Raw genomic sequence first — 14,554 nt, forward strand, 5'->3', positions numbered from 1 at the left:
CGGATACCAGAAAGCCCATAAAAAGGAATCCAACCAATGAAGGCAAAGATCGAGATAAGAAAGGGGACATACCGATGATATGGATAATATTTGCTGTCTTGGTCGAGGGAACACCAACTAAGAAATTGTCTGGTTTAATGTCACGATAAATTAGGGACTTGTCGTGGACTGATTGTACGCGACTGATCTGAAGAAGAAGAAATCGGGTTAAATCGATCATGATACTTTATCAGCTAGAAGAGTGGAGACGGTCCGTATCTGGGGGGGGGGGGGGGGGGCTAAGGTGCTTCCACCGCTCTCAACGGGTGTAATATGCAGCGGAAAAAATATACGATGACTTCATACTTACCATCTGCTTTGCTGCCATACAAACAGTCTTGATCGTGAATTTACGGCCGCACATATCGAAGAGGTCTTCTAGATTCGGACCGAGGAGATCAATTACGAGGACATTATGTAGTCCTTCTTGACCGAAGTGGTGCACTTGTGGAACTCCGACTACAAAAAGGATCAGAAGAAGCACAATCAGTTCAACGATGTTTATCATTTACCAGTGCCGTTCAAAGTTCGATATGAACGAAACTCGTCTCGTAACTGGGGTGCATCCGACTTCCTTGGTTCCTACCCATAGCAGTAAATTTTTAGCGGGAGAGTAGCAGGACATAGATAACCAGATTAACTGACGAATTTGATGGCGACAGGTTGATTGGTGAGTAACTTGGTTCCTAGCACGGCAGATACCGAACGTTAGCAAAGGCTCGATCGAATAGAATGCATACAGAAGTCAAGACAAAATAATTATCGGACAAAGAGGTAAACACTATAGGAGCAAGTGCCCAAACGCCGTACGACAGAAATAGATGGTAGAAGCGCAGGCGATGTAGATAAGGATTAGATGAAAAAATCGTGTACACTTTACAAACACACAAGTCGAAAGGGTCGACAGCTTTGTTATCAAACGACGCGGCTGCACTAGATCCCATTAAAAAGAGAACAGGATGACGGCCTGCACCGTAGTGATGTTATAATCGGTTCAAGGGAAATTACGAAAAGGAGAAAAAGCGGCCAATCGTATACAAAACAGCATTGCTAGAACACGAGACTGACCTTCAAAAACAACACCGAAAGAACCTTCACCGATTTTCTTGCCAACACGGAAGTGGTTTCCGACGATACCATTCGATGTGGCACTTTGTGAATGGTGACCAGACGAGGATGCAATAACATGAGGTGTCGTCATATTGAGGCGAGGATATGTTTTATGAAGACGCCAGTCCGATGTTGAGAGGTGAAAGGGAATGGATGGACTGGTGCAAAGACAAAAGCAGGCAGAGGCCCAGGGAAAATAGAGGAGAAAGGGAGCTCCAGCACCGACAGGAACTCGTCAAACAGGCGGACTTTAAATTGCCTTATTTGTGTACACGGCACGCTTTCTTGCGGACATCCCGTGGTTTCTGCGCCCACACGTCTGCGGTCCCTTATACAGCATTGGGCGCCGTACTGGCCTTGCTGCATCCTTGCAAAGGCTTGCATACTTCCATCGTTCACTCACAACCACACTAGTACGCCTGTAAACATGCTGGCTGTCTCCACATTTCACCATCCTTGGTGCTAAAAGTGTGCTAGCTGCTGTGCACTGCGGCACAGCTACAACAGCCCTTGTCTTTTCGCTTCACAACTGGACGTCCACTCCGATTTCTAGAAAGCTTATGCATCACTGAAAGCAGTGTTCTCCTCGTCGTTCGGACGTCAGCCATAGCCATTGGTGATTGCGCACCCTAGCCGAAATGATTTCCTCATCATTGGCTGGTCAGCCCATTCGACCTCAAACACTGCATCTTTCAAACATACAGCATTCAGTGCAGTATCAGGTGATCTCGACTTTTTCGTATCTAGCAGTTTAGCAATACACGTACTATCGTTGGACAATAGGTGCAATTGGTCTGGGGAGAAGTTGAATAACTCACCAGTCGTTGAGCTTGAGACCGTCGGAACTTGACCAGTAGATAGAACTTTTAGTTTTCTAGCTGTTTATGCAAAAGAATCAGCAAGAATTTGAGGCGTTAGGGCAGCGGAACGAAACCGAAACGACGACACACCTTTTGGAATGGTTCTGCAACTTTCGGTCACACTGAGTCACGACGGCACTCACAAACGAAACCAGGCGGAGCTCGTCGGCAAGGACTCGGCCAAAATGAAGAAATTTTCTCTAAGTCCTGAGGCTGCTTGTATGTGCGTCGTTTCGTTTAGGGCATCAGTGGAAATAATACAAGCCAGGAAAATATATAAATTAGCTACTAAACATTCTATTATTACTATGTATGAAAGTATTTGGTATATAATATGACGAATTTTGAGAATTTTGAGATATACTTGAGCTTGATGATGGAAAAGGAGAAAATGGAATACTACCAGGCAGGAATGGAGGGTAACTCATGTGGGGATGTGGTAGATACATATTGGGTTGATACGGCATTAGAATGGACCCAGGGGGGGCATGGTGCTGTGAATTTGGCACCTCGGATGGCGAGCCGGCAGGCATGGACATGTTGCTTCCAGATGGGAGCGAAAAGGATGTGGGGGCTGGATGAGGGGCGGCGACCTAGGATATATTAGAAAGAGGCTTTAACAAAATAATAAAACATCACCTGTCTTCGAGCTCGAGCTCCAAATAAACCCGCAAAGTGGGGATTTGTTTCGAGATCTGGATGGGCTTCGAAATGGTCCTTGATTTGATCAAGGACCTCTTGCTTTTTGCCGTCGATGCTCAGGCTGAGTGCTGCCGCAATGAGCTGGAGGTCAGGCTTGGACTTGCTGCCCAATGCTCCCGCAAAGACCTCGGTGCCATTAAGCCTCGCCATTTGGACCCCTTGCTTCTTATATTATTCAGCTTGTCCTTCAAGTCCGACAACTCACACATCATGAAAGCATTATGGCCCTGCATCGTATCCCGCTCCCACCTCGCCTTTCCCAGCTGGACTGACAGCTTCTGGATCTTCTCAACAAGTGTCAGGCAACGAATACGAAGCTATATAACAAAATACAATGCCTGGTCAAGTCCTTGCTGGAAGGCGGTGAATCAGGGTATGAGTTTTGAAGAGTATTGGTATAGGCACAAATCCAAACTAATATTAAACTAAAGAATAATACATTGAGTATGTACTTCTTTATATAGTGAACGGTGTCATGCACCAAAGTTGATTGGTAGCATGGACAGGTGTCAATAACGAAGTGAATATTCAAAAAGACTCGCCTTTGTGCCACACAGGCACAGTGCCACGTGGAATAGTAATTAATATTGCCCTTTTCGAACTTGTGGCTGATCGGCACCACCTCTATTAGGCAATCCAGTCACGCTCACCTTTGCTTTTCCATCTGGTACTTTCCGCATTTCGGCATTTCGGCAAATTTTCGCGTCGCCACTGGCTACACATTGCATTGCGCCCTCGCTTTTGTCGTTTCCCTTACTCCCCTTCCTTTGCCTAGCCCCACCATGGGCCCCTTCCTCTCCTTTTTATTCTCACCTGACGGTCGTTTTTGGATCCCTATTCTAATCCACTTTTCCGTCACCTCCACCATCCTCCTCCTCATCTTATTTGCACCCCCACCATTTCTGATGTCACCACTTCCTATCCGCTTCCGTCGCTGATCCGTTGACTACCACGTGCCACTGCTGATATCAGCAAAGCCCCGGCGGCCGGTTCAAATAGGGCAACAGGTCCATCTTCGTGACGTCGATCTACCATCATATACTATCAAAACATCGGTCGCTTGTCTTGCCTGGTTGGAGCGTGGGTGGGTAGTTTTTGAGCTGGAGAAGGTTCATCCCCTTGCGTGGCCCATGTTCATCGCTGTCCCATTCACTTGGGTACACTTATCTTTTGTCCATCGTCTTCGCTACAGCTACACCTATCACACGCTGCCTGGGACTCACTTGTTCCAAATTGGAACTACTCCTCTCCCTCCCTCGTTTTATCAGGTGGTCCAACACAACCAGTCCATTGGTAAGGCCATGGAACTGTCAGATTTGGACTAGGTGGTGGACCGGTGGCTCCAGTTTCTTTTTCTTCAGCAGAACATTTGTTTACAGTGCAATTATTTTTGATTTTTGAATCATTTTTATGGACACATATTTTTTAGAATGCCTGACTGACAATAAAGGAACTGTGTTGATACTGATAGTGATTTGCCTTGCCCTTTTTTTACTGCATCTTCCCATGACATCATGATTTTCCTGCTCTCTTTTTGCTATTGGACTTTACTTTATGGCTATACAAACCTGTGACATTACTCACAGCATTCATTGTGCTATCTCTTTCTTTTCCTTTTTTGACAATCTTATCCTGTACTACCTACGCAGGATTTGTCAGCGTACATTCCTTCCTTCATATTCTTTCTCATTCTTTTTGCACAGCTATACTGTGCATAGCCTACTTTTCTTTTACTATATAAACCCCTGTATTTTACCTTGTAAAAAGAACAAGAAATCCAATCCAGACTTCTTCTCTACTCTCAAGTTCACTACTCTGCTACTTGTGATCAAGTGTGGTCACAACACTTCCCACTTCTACCACTGTTAACTGCTGTCATCGTCACTCGTCACTTTTTGAAAGTGATTGTCATCCCTTTCGATTAGAGTCCTTCTGAGCACTACAGTTTGTGCGTCAGGAGCCTGCTATCACTGGGAACCTCATCATCCTTGTTGTTCTCAAACCTAACTTGTGCTACGATTAGCAAGGTAGTGCTTGTCTATACACAAAGCCCCTATCTTTCTATAAATTCAACTATCCCTCCTCCTCAAAACCCACACTCATACACCTTTGGGTTTTTACTTTGAAGGATCTTTATACATACCACCCCACGAACAACCAGAGCACCCACTGTTCTAGGAGGCAAAGCCCATAAACAAGGTCCATGGAATCTGGGAGGATTGTGTGTTAGTTTGTTTTTTTGTGTGTGGTTTTCTAACAACAGTTCTCATCATCGACAACGGCGAGGGTCAGACCGAGAAAGGGAAGAATTAAGAAAGTGGTCTGACCAGCTAGCTAACCAATAAGAAAAAAGGAGAAAGTGGTCCAATCTATTGTATTTACTAATTGTATGAGAAAAAGTATTGGTAAGAGGTGTGTGATTGGCTGTGTCAGTAAGCCCATGAAAAGGCGCTGACTCACAACCTTCTTCGCTTATCAATATCCCTCCAAAGTATTCCCAGACATAGCACTGGATCGTTGCTATGTCATTTGGATATCTTCTCGAGGGTCTACAGCAGGTCTCCTTCGTTGTAAGTACAATAGGACGTGAGTGTGAATAGAGAATAAGAAGAAAAAGGATAAAAGTAATAAGATACCAGCTGTGATCTCCAGTCCAAGAGCAAGAGGAGTGACAGGGATTGAGTCTGTTAACCATGACATGACGGGAATGTGATAAGAAAAATTGATTCCTCACAACAAGGGCCTTCTTCGACATCATCAGCAGCAGCTGAGTCGGCTGCAGGTGGATCGACATCGCGGCGGGGGTGGTTGAGCGCGAGTTTGCAGGAGAGGGCAATGGAGTGGGGATCCAGCTGCTGAGAGACCAGGACTGCGACCGTGTTCGTTGCGACACGGAGGGCTCAGCACTTATGTCCCCTAGGGGTAGAGCACCCTGGCTTACTTGAAGCCAGGCCCTTACACCTCTAGACGGCTGGCCGATGCTGTTGTTGTTGCTGCTGCTGTTGCCGTTGTTGCTGTTGCTGTTGCCGCCGCCATTGTCAAGTTCCACCTCCCCATCTGAAAGACTGGTTTCAGACCCATCAGGATCCCCTGTTCCCTCAGAGCTAGCACCGTCTGAGTCATGCTCAGAACGGTCAATGCGGCCAACAATAGTTGGTTCACATAGTATTGTTCTGTCGTCATCATCGGAAACATAATCGGGGTCATCTGATGATGGGCCATCAATCCAACCATCAGGGAAGTTTTCCGGGTATGAAGCAGGGGCATGGTTGACGGTCGATGTTGAGACGCTTGGCGCATAGTCAGCGGCCGTGAAGACGTTCAGATTGGGGGGGTAGAGGCCACATTTGCGCCAGGCCTGCAGAATTGTGTTAGTGACGGAAGCACTCTTAAGAGCCTCCCAGTACTCTTTCACAACATGTTGCCGAGCGATGGATGTCCCATATTTGGCCGTGTACGGTTCTGCACGCCGATACCAGGCTTTCTGCAGGGGACCAAAAACGCCAACATCAAGAGGCTGTAAGCGGTGAGTAGTGTGCGGAGGGAGGCAGAGAAGATGAATTTGATTCTCGATAGCGAGATCAATCATGGTAGTCATCAGGTGCGATCCATGACCATTGTAGACGAGAAGAGTAGGCTTGCCGGACTTGTTTTGAGCACGAGATTGAGGAATGAATGATTTTCTAAACCACTCTGTGCATAAAAAGTCGTTAGTCCATCCGTTAATTGACGTAGTTAAACTGTAAAATATTAGTAGACAGATACAATGAAAAAATGGAAACGTACAAAATTTCAGGGTGAACTTCATACGACTCCGCATCAATGATTGTCCCTGCAAAAATAAAGCCAGGGAGTATGTTCGCGCCAACAGCGGAGACACACTCTATTACTGTAACCAACTCCAGACTACCCCCATGAATTGTGTAATTTTGATGGTCGAAATGAGAGAAAAAAAAACGGCGGCCATTAGAATTTTGACCGCCTCCAAGTTGAATCCCCTTCTCATCCATATTGTAGATGTTCTCCCAAGGTATGTTGTGTTCCTTAATCACTGCCTCAAACTGCTTGAAAAAGTCCTGGACGACAGGTTGGTTGAAAGCTTGAGCTAGCATGGGATCGATGGTTGATGGCCTTCATGATGCAATTTGTTCCTCATGTTTCTTGATGAAGTGTCGGACCCACTTTTCAGAGGGATACTTGTTGCACATGTCGAAAACATAGGGGGCGATGGTTTGTTTGCAGAGGGGACGACCTGTATTACCTAGAAACTGAATCCATTCCAATAAAACCTCCTCCTGCGCCTGATTTAAGTGCTGCTGTTGGATGTGAGCCTCACGACATGGTACAGCCTTTCCCTTATACCTCCTAAGTGCAGTGTAATGGTGTTTGATGATTCCCAGATCGCGACACGCTGCCTTGAGGTTCCTGGCTGCACCGGTGCTGGTAGCCTCACATGCTGCCTGTATTTGCTTTTCGAGGTCCACTATGTCGCTGGTGGGGGGCTGGGACGTCGAAGTGTGGCAACGGTGCCTTCTGGTTCGTATGGGGGGCATAAGTTAAGAGATTTTAAGGGGGTTAGGAGAGTAAAACCGTCGATATTGATGAGCTCTTTGCGCTTACCAGTGTGATCTTCATCCATCAACAAGTGTGCGATTTGTGCCGGAGCGGAGCTGGCGGGCCTTGATTCATTATCTTGGTGCGTGATTGCCTGTTTTGGTCACCTAGTCACGACTTCATCATTGTTCTCATTTCTCCAGACGCCTCAAGGCCCCAATCAGCTAGTCTCCCCAGTCAGACAAAATTAATGATACGACAGTCGATATCAGTAAATAAGGTCTGATCCGAACTAAGAGTGGCGTGCAGGAGCCCCCCATTCGGTGTCAACAACACGAATGGCTGAAACTTTTTCGCCAAAACCCGAACTCAGCAGAAACTCAACAGAAACTCAGCAACTCAGAACTCAGTGATACTCAGCGAGTCAGCATCTCAACCATTGTATGGATCAGCCTCATGCAAGGCCTCAGCAGCTCGCACAAGATCATCATCAGGCCATAGAAGACTCCTGTTTCCCCCCACCAGTAGGCATTATCAAAAGCTGTGATATGCCTGCTAGTGAATTCACCCAGCTCTGAACCTGGAATGAACAAGGGCCATTTTGTCATTGAGGCATGCGAGCCTCCATAATTCCCTGGATGATGGTGCGGCCTTCAAGGGATAGCCAATCAATTGGAGGCTGTGTGGTTTGATTATTGGAATTGGGAGTGTGAGGCATGTACAGAGCTATTCACTGCAGGCATTGGCTTATTTAAGCCCAGCTTATATCCTGAAAACAATTTTAGCTTTTTCTAGCCAATCAAATCAGAACCCAGAACTCCCATATTTTCAGGATATAAGCTGGGCTTAAATAAGCCAATGCCCGCAGTGATTAGGGGTGTAACATTGTCTGTGATGCACATTGCAATGGTATTAATTTTTCCAAGTCCCTATCCTCTTTCTCATGCCGACTCTGGCCGTTCCAGCCGTCTCAAGCCGACTGTTCAATCACTCGGATCAAGCTTTATTGGTACCGAATGGGGGGCTCCTGCACGCCACCCTTAGTTCGGACAAGACTACCAATCAGCTTGGTAAGTACCTGGCATTGTAGGCGCTTACCTATTGACGCTTCCCAGGACGAAACCGCAATAATCCCAGCACGAGATCTGGTCAAATCTGGGCATCTTTCCCTCAAAATTCACACCTTTGGAGATCAAAAGCTTAGTGTCAGGTCTATCGTTGTCGCTACAGGTAAGCTCTTCATTAAATTCTTTCACAATTATATTCTCTATACTCTATTCTACATCTGACAATTTTCTAGCTACCTGTACAGCGATTGTTGAGCCTGTGGAGGCCCAAGTGCATCTCTCTTACCGGTTGCATCCGGTGTCCAACGATAGTACATGACTCTTGGTAATATTATTGATATCAATACACGAGGAAATAATAATACCTAATAACCTTGTCGCGATCAGCACAATAGAGGGAAACATACTCTTACACAAATACACTCTTGCGCGGTGAAGGAAACCTTTCAACCACTGGTTTGTTCCCTAATGGTCATTTGGTGAGATACTGCAACAAGAGGCCAAACTTCCTCTGACACTCTGTGCAAATACACATACCAGGGGGGTAAGCAGCTAAATCTCGTCAGAACTGAACACGATCTCACCGATCTTCCTCATCTTCGTCCTTTTTCCTGAGAAGAAAACTCTGACTTAAAAATATTTTCTGATGCTGCTCCAGAGGGTCCATCAGTTCACCGTTACAAACGACGAGGACGCCAACCTCGCCAAGATATTTCACATCGAATTGGACGTGAGATGGACCGGATGTACAGAACTTGTGCTTGCCCATGGATAGTAATGCACTCATAATCTCCAGGCGACCCTGTTTGATATTATGGGCTCCTTTTGCTAGTGTAATTGACCCAAATGAATACCAGTAAAATGCAGCAAAATCACCATTAAATCCTTACCTGGTATACGGCTGCCAGAATCTGGAACGAAGGACGTTCTCGTAAGAGGAGAGTGCCCAGGCTGCGACACATGAAATTGGTATGAAAAAAACGCGTTACGTGAATAGGCAGGCGCCAGACTAGAACGGTCGGCATCAAAAGTTTGAATATATCTATCGTAGACTTATCAGCATCGCAAGGTTCACCAGGACAGTCTACACATGTACCGCTTAAGGTAAACAAGGCTAGCAGCTTCAATATCTGTCATACTGGGATCTGGTTCTGTGATTGGCTTCACAGGAGTATGCAACACAGCATTAAAGTCAAAGCCAGTTGTTCCTTGTGTCGTTGGTGCGTTGGGTAATGTTTCTGGTTTCTCCGGAGGCCTTGAGGGTTGCATAGCAGGTGTACTCATTCTCGGCGAAAGTGAAGGTACGCGAGAAACTTGAGGAGAGGCATTGGGGCTAGGGCTTTGAGTGGGTTGATCAATGACACTGGGAGATATGGACCAAGGCACAGAAACTGGAGGGACTTGGGTGGCAAAGCTGAGCTGAGAGGTGTCGTTGCCTCGACCCGGAGTAAATCGATTTTGAACGCCACTTGGAATTGAGGATGGAAATGCAGGAACGAAAGGAACATGAGTAGTGACATTGGGTAGAGGAGTGTCACCGCCTTGACTTTGAGTAAATCGGCCACGATTATCGGCGCCTGTGGCAAGTGGAGACCAGGTTGAAGGTTCATTTTTAATGGAAATCGAGGAAGAATCCTGGTGCCAGTTTGATCGCACTGCGACTTCGCGTGCAGACCTTCGAGGGGCCGGCACGATCATGGGAGGAGGAATAGGATATGGAGGGGAAGTAGTCATTTTCTGGCGCTGGGCTGGTGAGGGATTGGTCGTTCCATTCATAATGAAGCTTGGTCGGGGTGGTGGCGGAAGTGCTCGTACAGGTGCCTTGGGGGCGGGTCGAAGGCGTAGACTAGAAATCTCATTGACGGTGTGTGTCCTCTCAATCGCAGATGCCAAGTCTTTCGGTTCGCTGGCAGGCCGCAGCGTATCAGACCATACCGGAACGTCACTCATCCTATAATGTATTCAGTTCAGTACACACAAACCGATTGAAATTTACACTACCAATCGATGGACAGCCCATCATCCCTTAACACCGAGCACATCTCAACAACACCACCACAATATACAGGAAAAAATGCTGGCGCACCTCAAGTACACCTTACCAGTCTTCACGCCCAAGCTCCTCAAAACGCCCCGTTCCCTCTCTAACCACTCTTTTCTGTGATTCGCCCAATTGGGGGCTGTTTTCTGACAGTTTGACGGAACAGGAAAGCACCATTTTGCACCTGAAGTAACCAGACGCCTAGAAAGACTCGGAGGTGGTGTTGGACTGCGTTCTCGTTTTACCCTGACCATACCTGTCTGATTCGAGTGGGGCAATGTAATAATTTGGGTACCGACATTGCTGCTTCTCGTTGATGTCAAAATTTGGGTGCTTTGATGGTTATGATACGCAGAACTCATCAGCAGCCCTGGTAGAATATCCTTGACGAATGGAACGAGTTTAAGTGGCTCTGTAGTGAAAGTTCAGGTGAAAGGTCGTCGCGTCTATCATGATATACAACCGAAAGCCGGAGACCACTCGAACTTCGCTCTGGCATCTTTTTTTGTCGAGGGCCTTTTTCTCCCACTCTCATGATTGCTTCCAAAGGAAATGCGTAAAACCGGTTTAGAGTCATCTTGTAGGATATTGCTGCTATTCAGATGTTGTGCAAAGTAATACCGTCTGCAGAGTCTAAAGCTACTCAGATGTTTCTGTAATGCGAGTTCAACACAATTTACAGACCGAAGGCTTCTCCTTAAACCAGCAGCTGTCTGACATACATACAAATACATTCATTCAAATTAGCCAATGTCAACTAGGGTATCGCTGAACTTTCTCCAATATCACATTTACAAGGGTATCATCGGTATCATTGTTCTCAGCTTGGAATCAAATATTAGGACACTATCCTCGAACTATCAATATCGATACAGAACAAGAATTAAAAATACATCCAGAGTCACTTGCATTGCACACCAAATTGGGCTTCAGCGCCTACCGACTGCAGCTCTGATCTCAACATCTTGTTCAGCTGGGTCCGTGCCCGTCTCCTCAAAGGCTCTATCCATGTCCTGCTCTTGCTTGTAAGCATTTATTTTTTTGCCACGCGTGCCAGATTTCTTCTTCTCATCCTTTGTAGTGTCCTGCATCAGCTCCTGCACTTCCCCTGGTACAACACATTAGTAACAAGACGACTAATAAGGGTCAAGTCGAACCTTTCGAGACTCTACCCGTCGCCTCGGATCGTGCAGCTTCCTGGTCCTCCTTCCCGGCATTGACATATGACGGTTGGTTACCTGCACCGCGTGCGGCTACGGGGACGTCTTCGGGATCATCATTGGGGTTGTAAGCAGCGCTATCGGCCACGTAATCACCCTTGGGGTTATAGGTGAGGTCGTCGACATTCTGGTCGATGTCAATGTTTCTAGCGGACATGGCTTTAGCTGATGGTTACTGTGGTGGTTGTGAGTGTGTAAAGGTGACGGGTGCCAATAGCTTGATGATATGATTTCTCCTGAATTTATAGCGCCTGCATATATGCGTCATGTCGACATATTTTCGACGTCAGTGCTCGATACAGTAAATATTCGATACAACGTCATAGACGATTAGTATTGACAAATTAGGGGCCGCCTCTGCTTACTAAACAATGTATGCAGGACTCTACAGTAAGTCAATAATCGATGATACTATTAAACCCCTAATGTTCACACTATGCTATAGCCTGTACATGTTGGAATCGACCAGTGCACACGAGTATCGGAAGGTTTTGTCGTTTCAAATACTTATTACATACAGGCTCTGATCCGCAAAATACAAAACTTAGTGCTCATGCCCCTCCGTTATTTATGGTATAGCTGGAGCCAGGGGCGTATGTCATCGAATCAGCCCTATGTTGGGTAGAGTTGTCCCTCGCCCGTCGGCTTTTCTCAAGAAAAAGAAAGGAAATCACAACCAAATCGCAAATCTCCATCGCGCGAGAATCCAGGACAAGAGTAGCAGGTTGAACCTCTTGTGCGGGGGAATTAAGATCCTTTCCCCTAGATCGACGTGACTTTATGAACCGAGCCACAGGCTGCTTATTGTCTCCCTCGGTGAATAACTGTTTAGAGACGTCACGTAACAATAGAAGAACGACGAATAGTTTCGAACCTGTAATGCTAAACCTGGTGAATTTCCCTTCCACTTCATTTGCTTTCCGCGACTATCTTTCCACGAGACAGAACTAAGTTATCTTATTATCACTATCCGAAATGATAACGAGATAAAGCACTCACTCGCTGAAAGGTATGATGCTCTTCTTCAACCAGGCACTGGACGGAAACTCTTCTGTATTTCCCAACTTGATGATGTCAGAAGTAACATCCCTCCACTTGGATGATGCGATCTGGTCGCCATCGCCATTCCTCACATATGTGATTGTATCTTTCTTCGTGTGCTCGGTGTATACCGTGTAAACTCGTTCACCCGTTTCCTGGTCTCTGATAACCGTATTGCATGGGTTATCAGGTTCAAGCACAAATGTAGTAGACCCAGACATCGTAAGATGCGATTTGGTGAGCCTTGATGTTATGGGGGAATGTTATTGTCAATCTGAAACCACGAGTGCTCTTTTAAGTATAGATATGTTCCTGATGTTAATGCTGCGCACTGTCTTAGAACGTTCACATGGAACGCTGGGAGACGTCGCTGTTAGGAGGTCCCAGTCAACGTCCAAAAAGCCCGCGCGTCAATGCCATCATTCTGTTGGAATTTCATGACAGCCATGTCCAAGCAAGGCACGAGTGGTCAATATCAGTCTCGGGTCGGACTCGGAACTGAAACATGCTCGCGGAGACCCAAAAATAGTTGAGGGTTCAAATCCCACTTTCAAGTCATAATGCTGTAGCCCTAGGCTGATCTAGAGTCTTGACACGAGGATGACTGTAGGATATGTTATTTATCATCAGCAGAAGTTTGAAAATGTAGGGAATAACACTGACTTCATTGGTCAACTTCATGCACAGATATCCCTATCAAACACATGGTTTGCGCATGGATCCGGTTGCACCAATATGAACGAGTACCCGTAATCACAACTGCGCCTAACTGCATGGCCTGCACGCCTGCACGAGCATAGGGTGCGCTCAATTCGAGGTCAGCTCCTATTTGTACGACTTTCTCCTTCCGCGCTATCCATCCGACATCCATTGTCTGATTTTTATATTATACTTACTTGTCTTCTACACCAATCTTTTCGCGATGCCTTATATCAGAGCCCACTACCACCCCTTTCTTTTTGCCTTCATCACCGTGTGCGCCATGGCCGAACTCGGTTTAACCGCTTTCTTGATCAGCGACGGTAACGAAAACCACAGCTGGCCCGATGCACGCTATCACTCTCTGTATGTCAACATTTCAGCCAAGCTAGACTTGTTGCTGACGCCTTTTCTTCCAGTATGATTCTTTTCGAGTTCAATGCCGTCTGGACTACGGTGTTTGGAACTGCTTACATGCTGTGGATAGTCGACGGCGCCGTACACGTCCTCGCCAGCATCGCAAGCTCTATCATATGGCTGGTCATAACTTCCGCTCTTTGGGTGCGTATCCTCCATTACGTTATAGCACTACTTTAGCTGAGCCTCAGCGTAGGGTGCTGCTGCAGGAATGCTGCACCAAATGCGACTCGGAGGTAGTTGTACAGACTTATCTGGGTACTTCGACGAGAGTCTCTCATGTGACCCACCCCAGGAGCTAAGTAGTCTCTCCAAGTGCAGAGAAACACTGACTGTTGAGGCTCTGGGTTGGGTGGAGTTTGGATTTTGTCTTCTCGCTCTCCTAGCAACCTGCTTGTGGCTTCGGACGAGCAAGAGGAATTATGTGAGTGGTCCTCGTAGGCAATTTGAGAGAAAGACCATGGCGGGTTAATAAAGAATTGGGTTATAACAATAGCATTCGAGCTTTTATGTCTAGTCGGGAACCCAGGAGGCATGACAATCAATAACTTATCTCGACAACTATTATAACTTAGCCCCATACTGTTCACCTGGATTTTCGAGGAGGATATGTGAACGTGTTGTAGGTGTAGTACCACCCTGCTTTTGCGCACCATTATATTCAGATATTGCGCACAAGCCATGTACTCTACAGCGTCAAATCATCGAGGATCTATTGGGTTCCAACGCATATTAATTACAGTAAGATGGTGCAAGAAAAAAGTCTATAATGGGCGCTCGAGAATATTAGCAATGGATTTGAAT

The 14,554-nt window shown here is 46.4% G+C and overlaps 7 protein-coding genes across 7 annotated transcripts in view; 1 reads left to right on the forward strand and 6 right to left on the reverse strand.

Moving 5' to 3' along the window:
• The window catches only part of SERLADRAFT_334541 (uncharacterized protein), a gene marked incomplete at both ends in the record, with an annotated part of 1,809 nt that extends 569 nt beyond the window's left edge, over positions 1-1,240 (reverse strand). Inside the window, 5 exons of the mRNA XM_007318671.1 lie at positions 8-187; positions 350-498; positions 552-621; positions 685-725; positions 1,108-1,240. Of these exons, the coding sequence (XP_007318733.1) occupies positions 8-187; positions 350-498; positions 552-621; positions 685-725; positions 1,108-1,240 (573 nt within the window). The remainder of the gene's footprint in view (positions 1-7; positions 188-349; positions 499-551; positions 622-684; positions 726-1,107) is intronic.
• Positions 1,241-5,398: 4,158 nt separating this feature from the next.
• On the reverse strand, positions 5,399-7,264 carry SERLADRAFT_438331 (uncharacterized protein; the record flags this gene model as incomplete). The annotated part of the gene is made up of 4 exons (XM_007318672.1): positions 5,399-5,580; positions 5,643-6,451; positions 6,498-6,842; positions 6,894-7,264. The coding sequence occupies 4 exons, from the start codon at positions 7,262-7,264 to the stop codon at positions 5,399-5,401; spliced, it is 1,707 nt and encodes a 568-aa protein (XP_007318734.1).
• An 893-nt stretch (positions 7,265-8,157) lies between these two features.
• SERLADRAFT_468416 (uncharacterized protein) lies at positions 8,158-10,804 on the reverse strand (the record flags this gene model as incomplete). Its single annotated transcript, XM_007318673.1, has 9 exons — positions 8,158-8,174; positions 8,231-8,335; positions 8,381-8,495; positions 8,566-8,851; positions 8,917-9,160; positions 9,223-9,374; positions 9,429-10,283; positions 10,334-10,357; positions 10,419-10,804. The coding sequence occupies 6 exons, from the start codon at positions 10,733-10,735 to the stop codon at positions 8,779-8,781; spliced, it is 1,665 nt and encodes a 554-aa protein (XP_007318735.1).
• Positions 10,805-10,864: 60 nt separating this feature from the next.
• On the reverse strand, positions 10,865-11,907 carry SERLADRAFT_468422 (uncharacterized protein; the record flags this gene model as incomplete). Its single annotated transcript, XM_007318674.1, has 2 exons — positions 10,865-11,481; positions 11,531-11,907. The coding sequence occupies 2 exons, from the start codon at positions 11,748-11,750 to the stop codon at positions 11,303-11,305; spliced, it is 399 nt and encodes a 132-aa protein (XP_007318736.1).
• SERLADRAFT_468424 (uncharacterized protein) lies at positions 11,903-13,046 on the reverse strand (the record flags this gene model as incomplete). Its single annotated transcript, XM_007318675.1, has 3 exons — positions 11,903-12,417; positions 12,468-12,540; positions 12,593-13,046. The coding sequence occupies 3 exons, from the start codon at positions 12,853-12,855 to the stop codon at positions 12,145-12,147; spliced, it is 609 nt and encodes a 202-aa protein (XP_007318737.1).
• Positions 13,047-13,225: 179 nt separating this feature from the next.
• SERLADRAFT_390404 (uncharacterized protein) lies at positions 13,226-13,578 on the reverse strand (the record flags this gene model as incomplete). Its single annotated transcript, XM_007318676.1, has 1 exon — positions 13,226-13,578. One exon carries the CDS (start codon positions 13,503-13,505, stop codon positions 13,299-13,301), a length of 207 nt encoding a protein of 68 aa, XP_007318738.1.
• Positions 13,579-13,616: 38 nt separating this feature from the next.
• Positions 13,617-14,320, forward strand: SERLADRAFT_390405 (uncharacterized protein; the record flags this gene model as incomplete). The annotated part of the gene is made up of 4 exons (XM_007318677.1): positions 13,617-13,699; positions 13,753-13,894; positions 13,947-14,118; positions 14,247-14,320. The coding sequence occupies 4 exons, from the start codon at positions 13,617-13,619 to the stop codon at positions 14,318-14,320; spliced, it is 471 nt and encodes a 156-aa protein (XP_007318739.1).
• Between the last annotated feature and the right edge of the window lie 234 nt (positions 14,321-14,554).

The sequence above is a fragment of the Serpula lacrymans genome (assembly GCF_000218685.1).
Source record: "Serpula lacrymans var. lacrymans S7.9 unplaced genomic scaffold SERLAscaffold_7, whole genome shotgun sequence".
NCBI lineage: Eukaryota > Fungi > Basidiomycota > Agaricomycetes > Boletales > Serpulaceae > Serpula > Serpula lacrymans.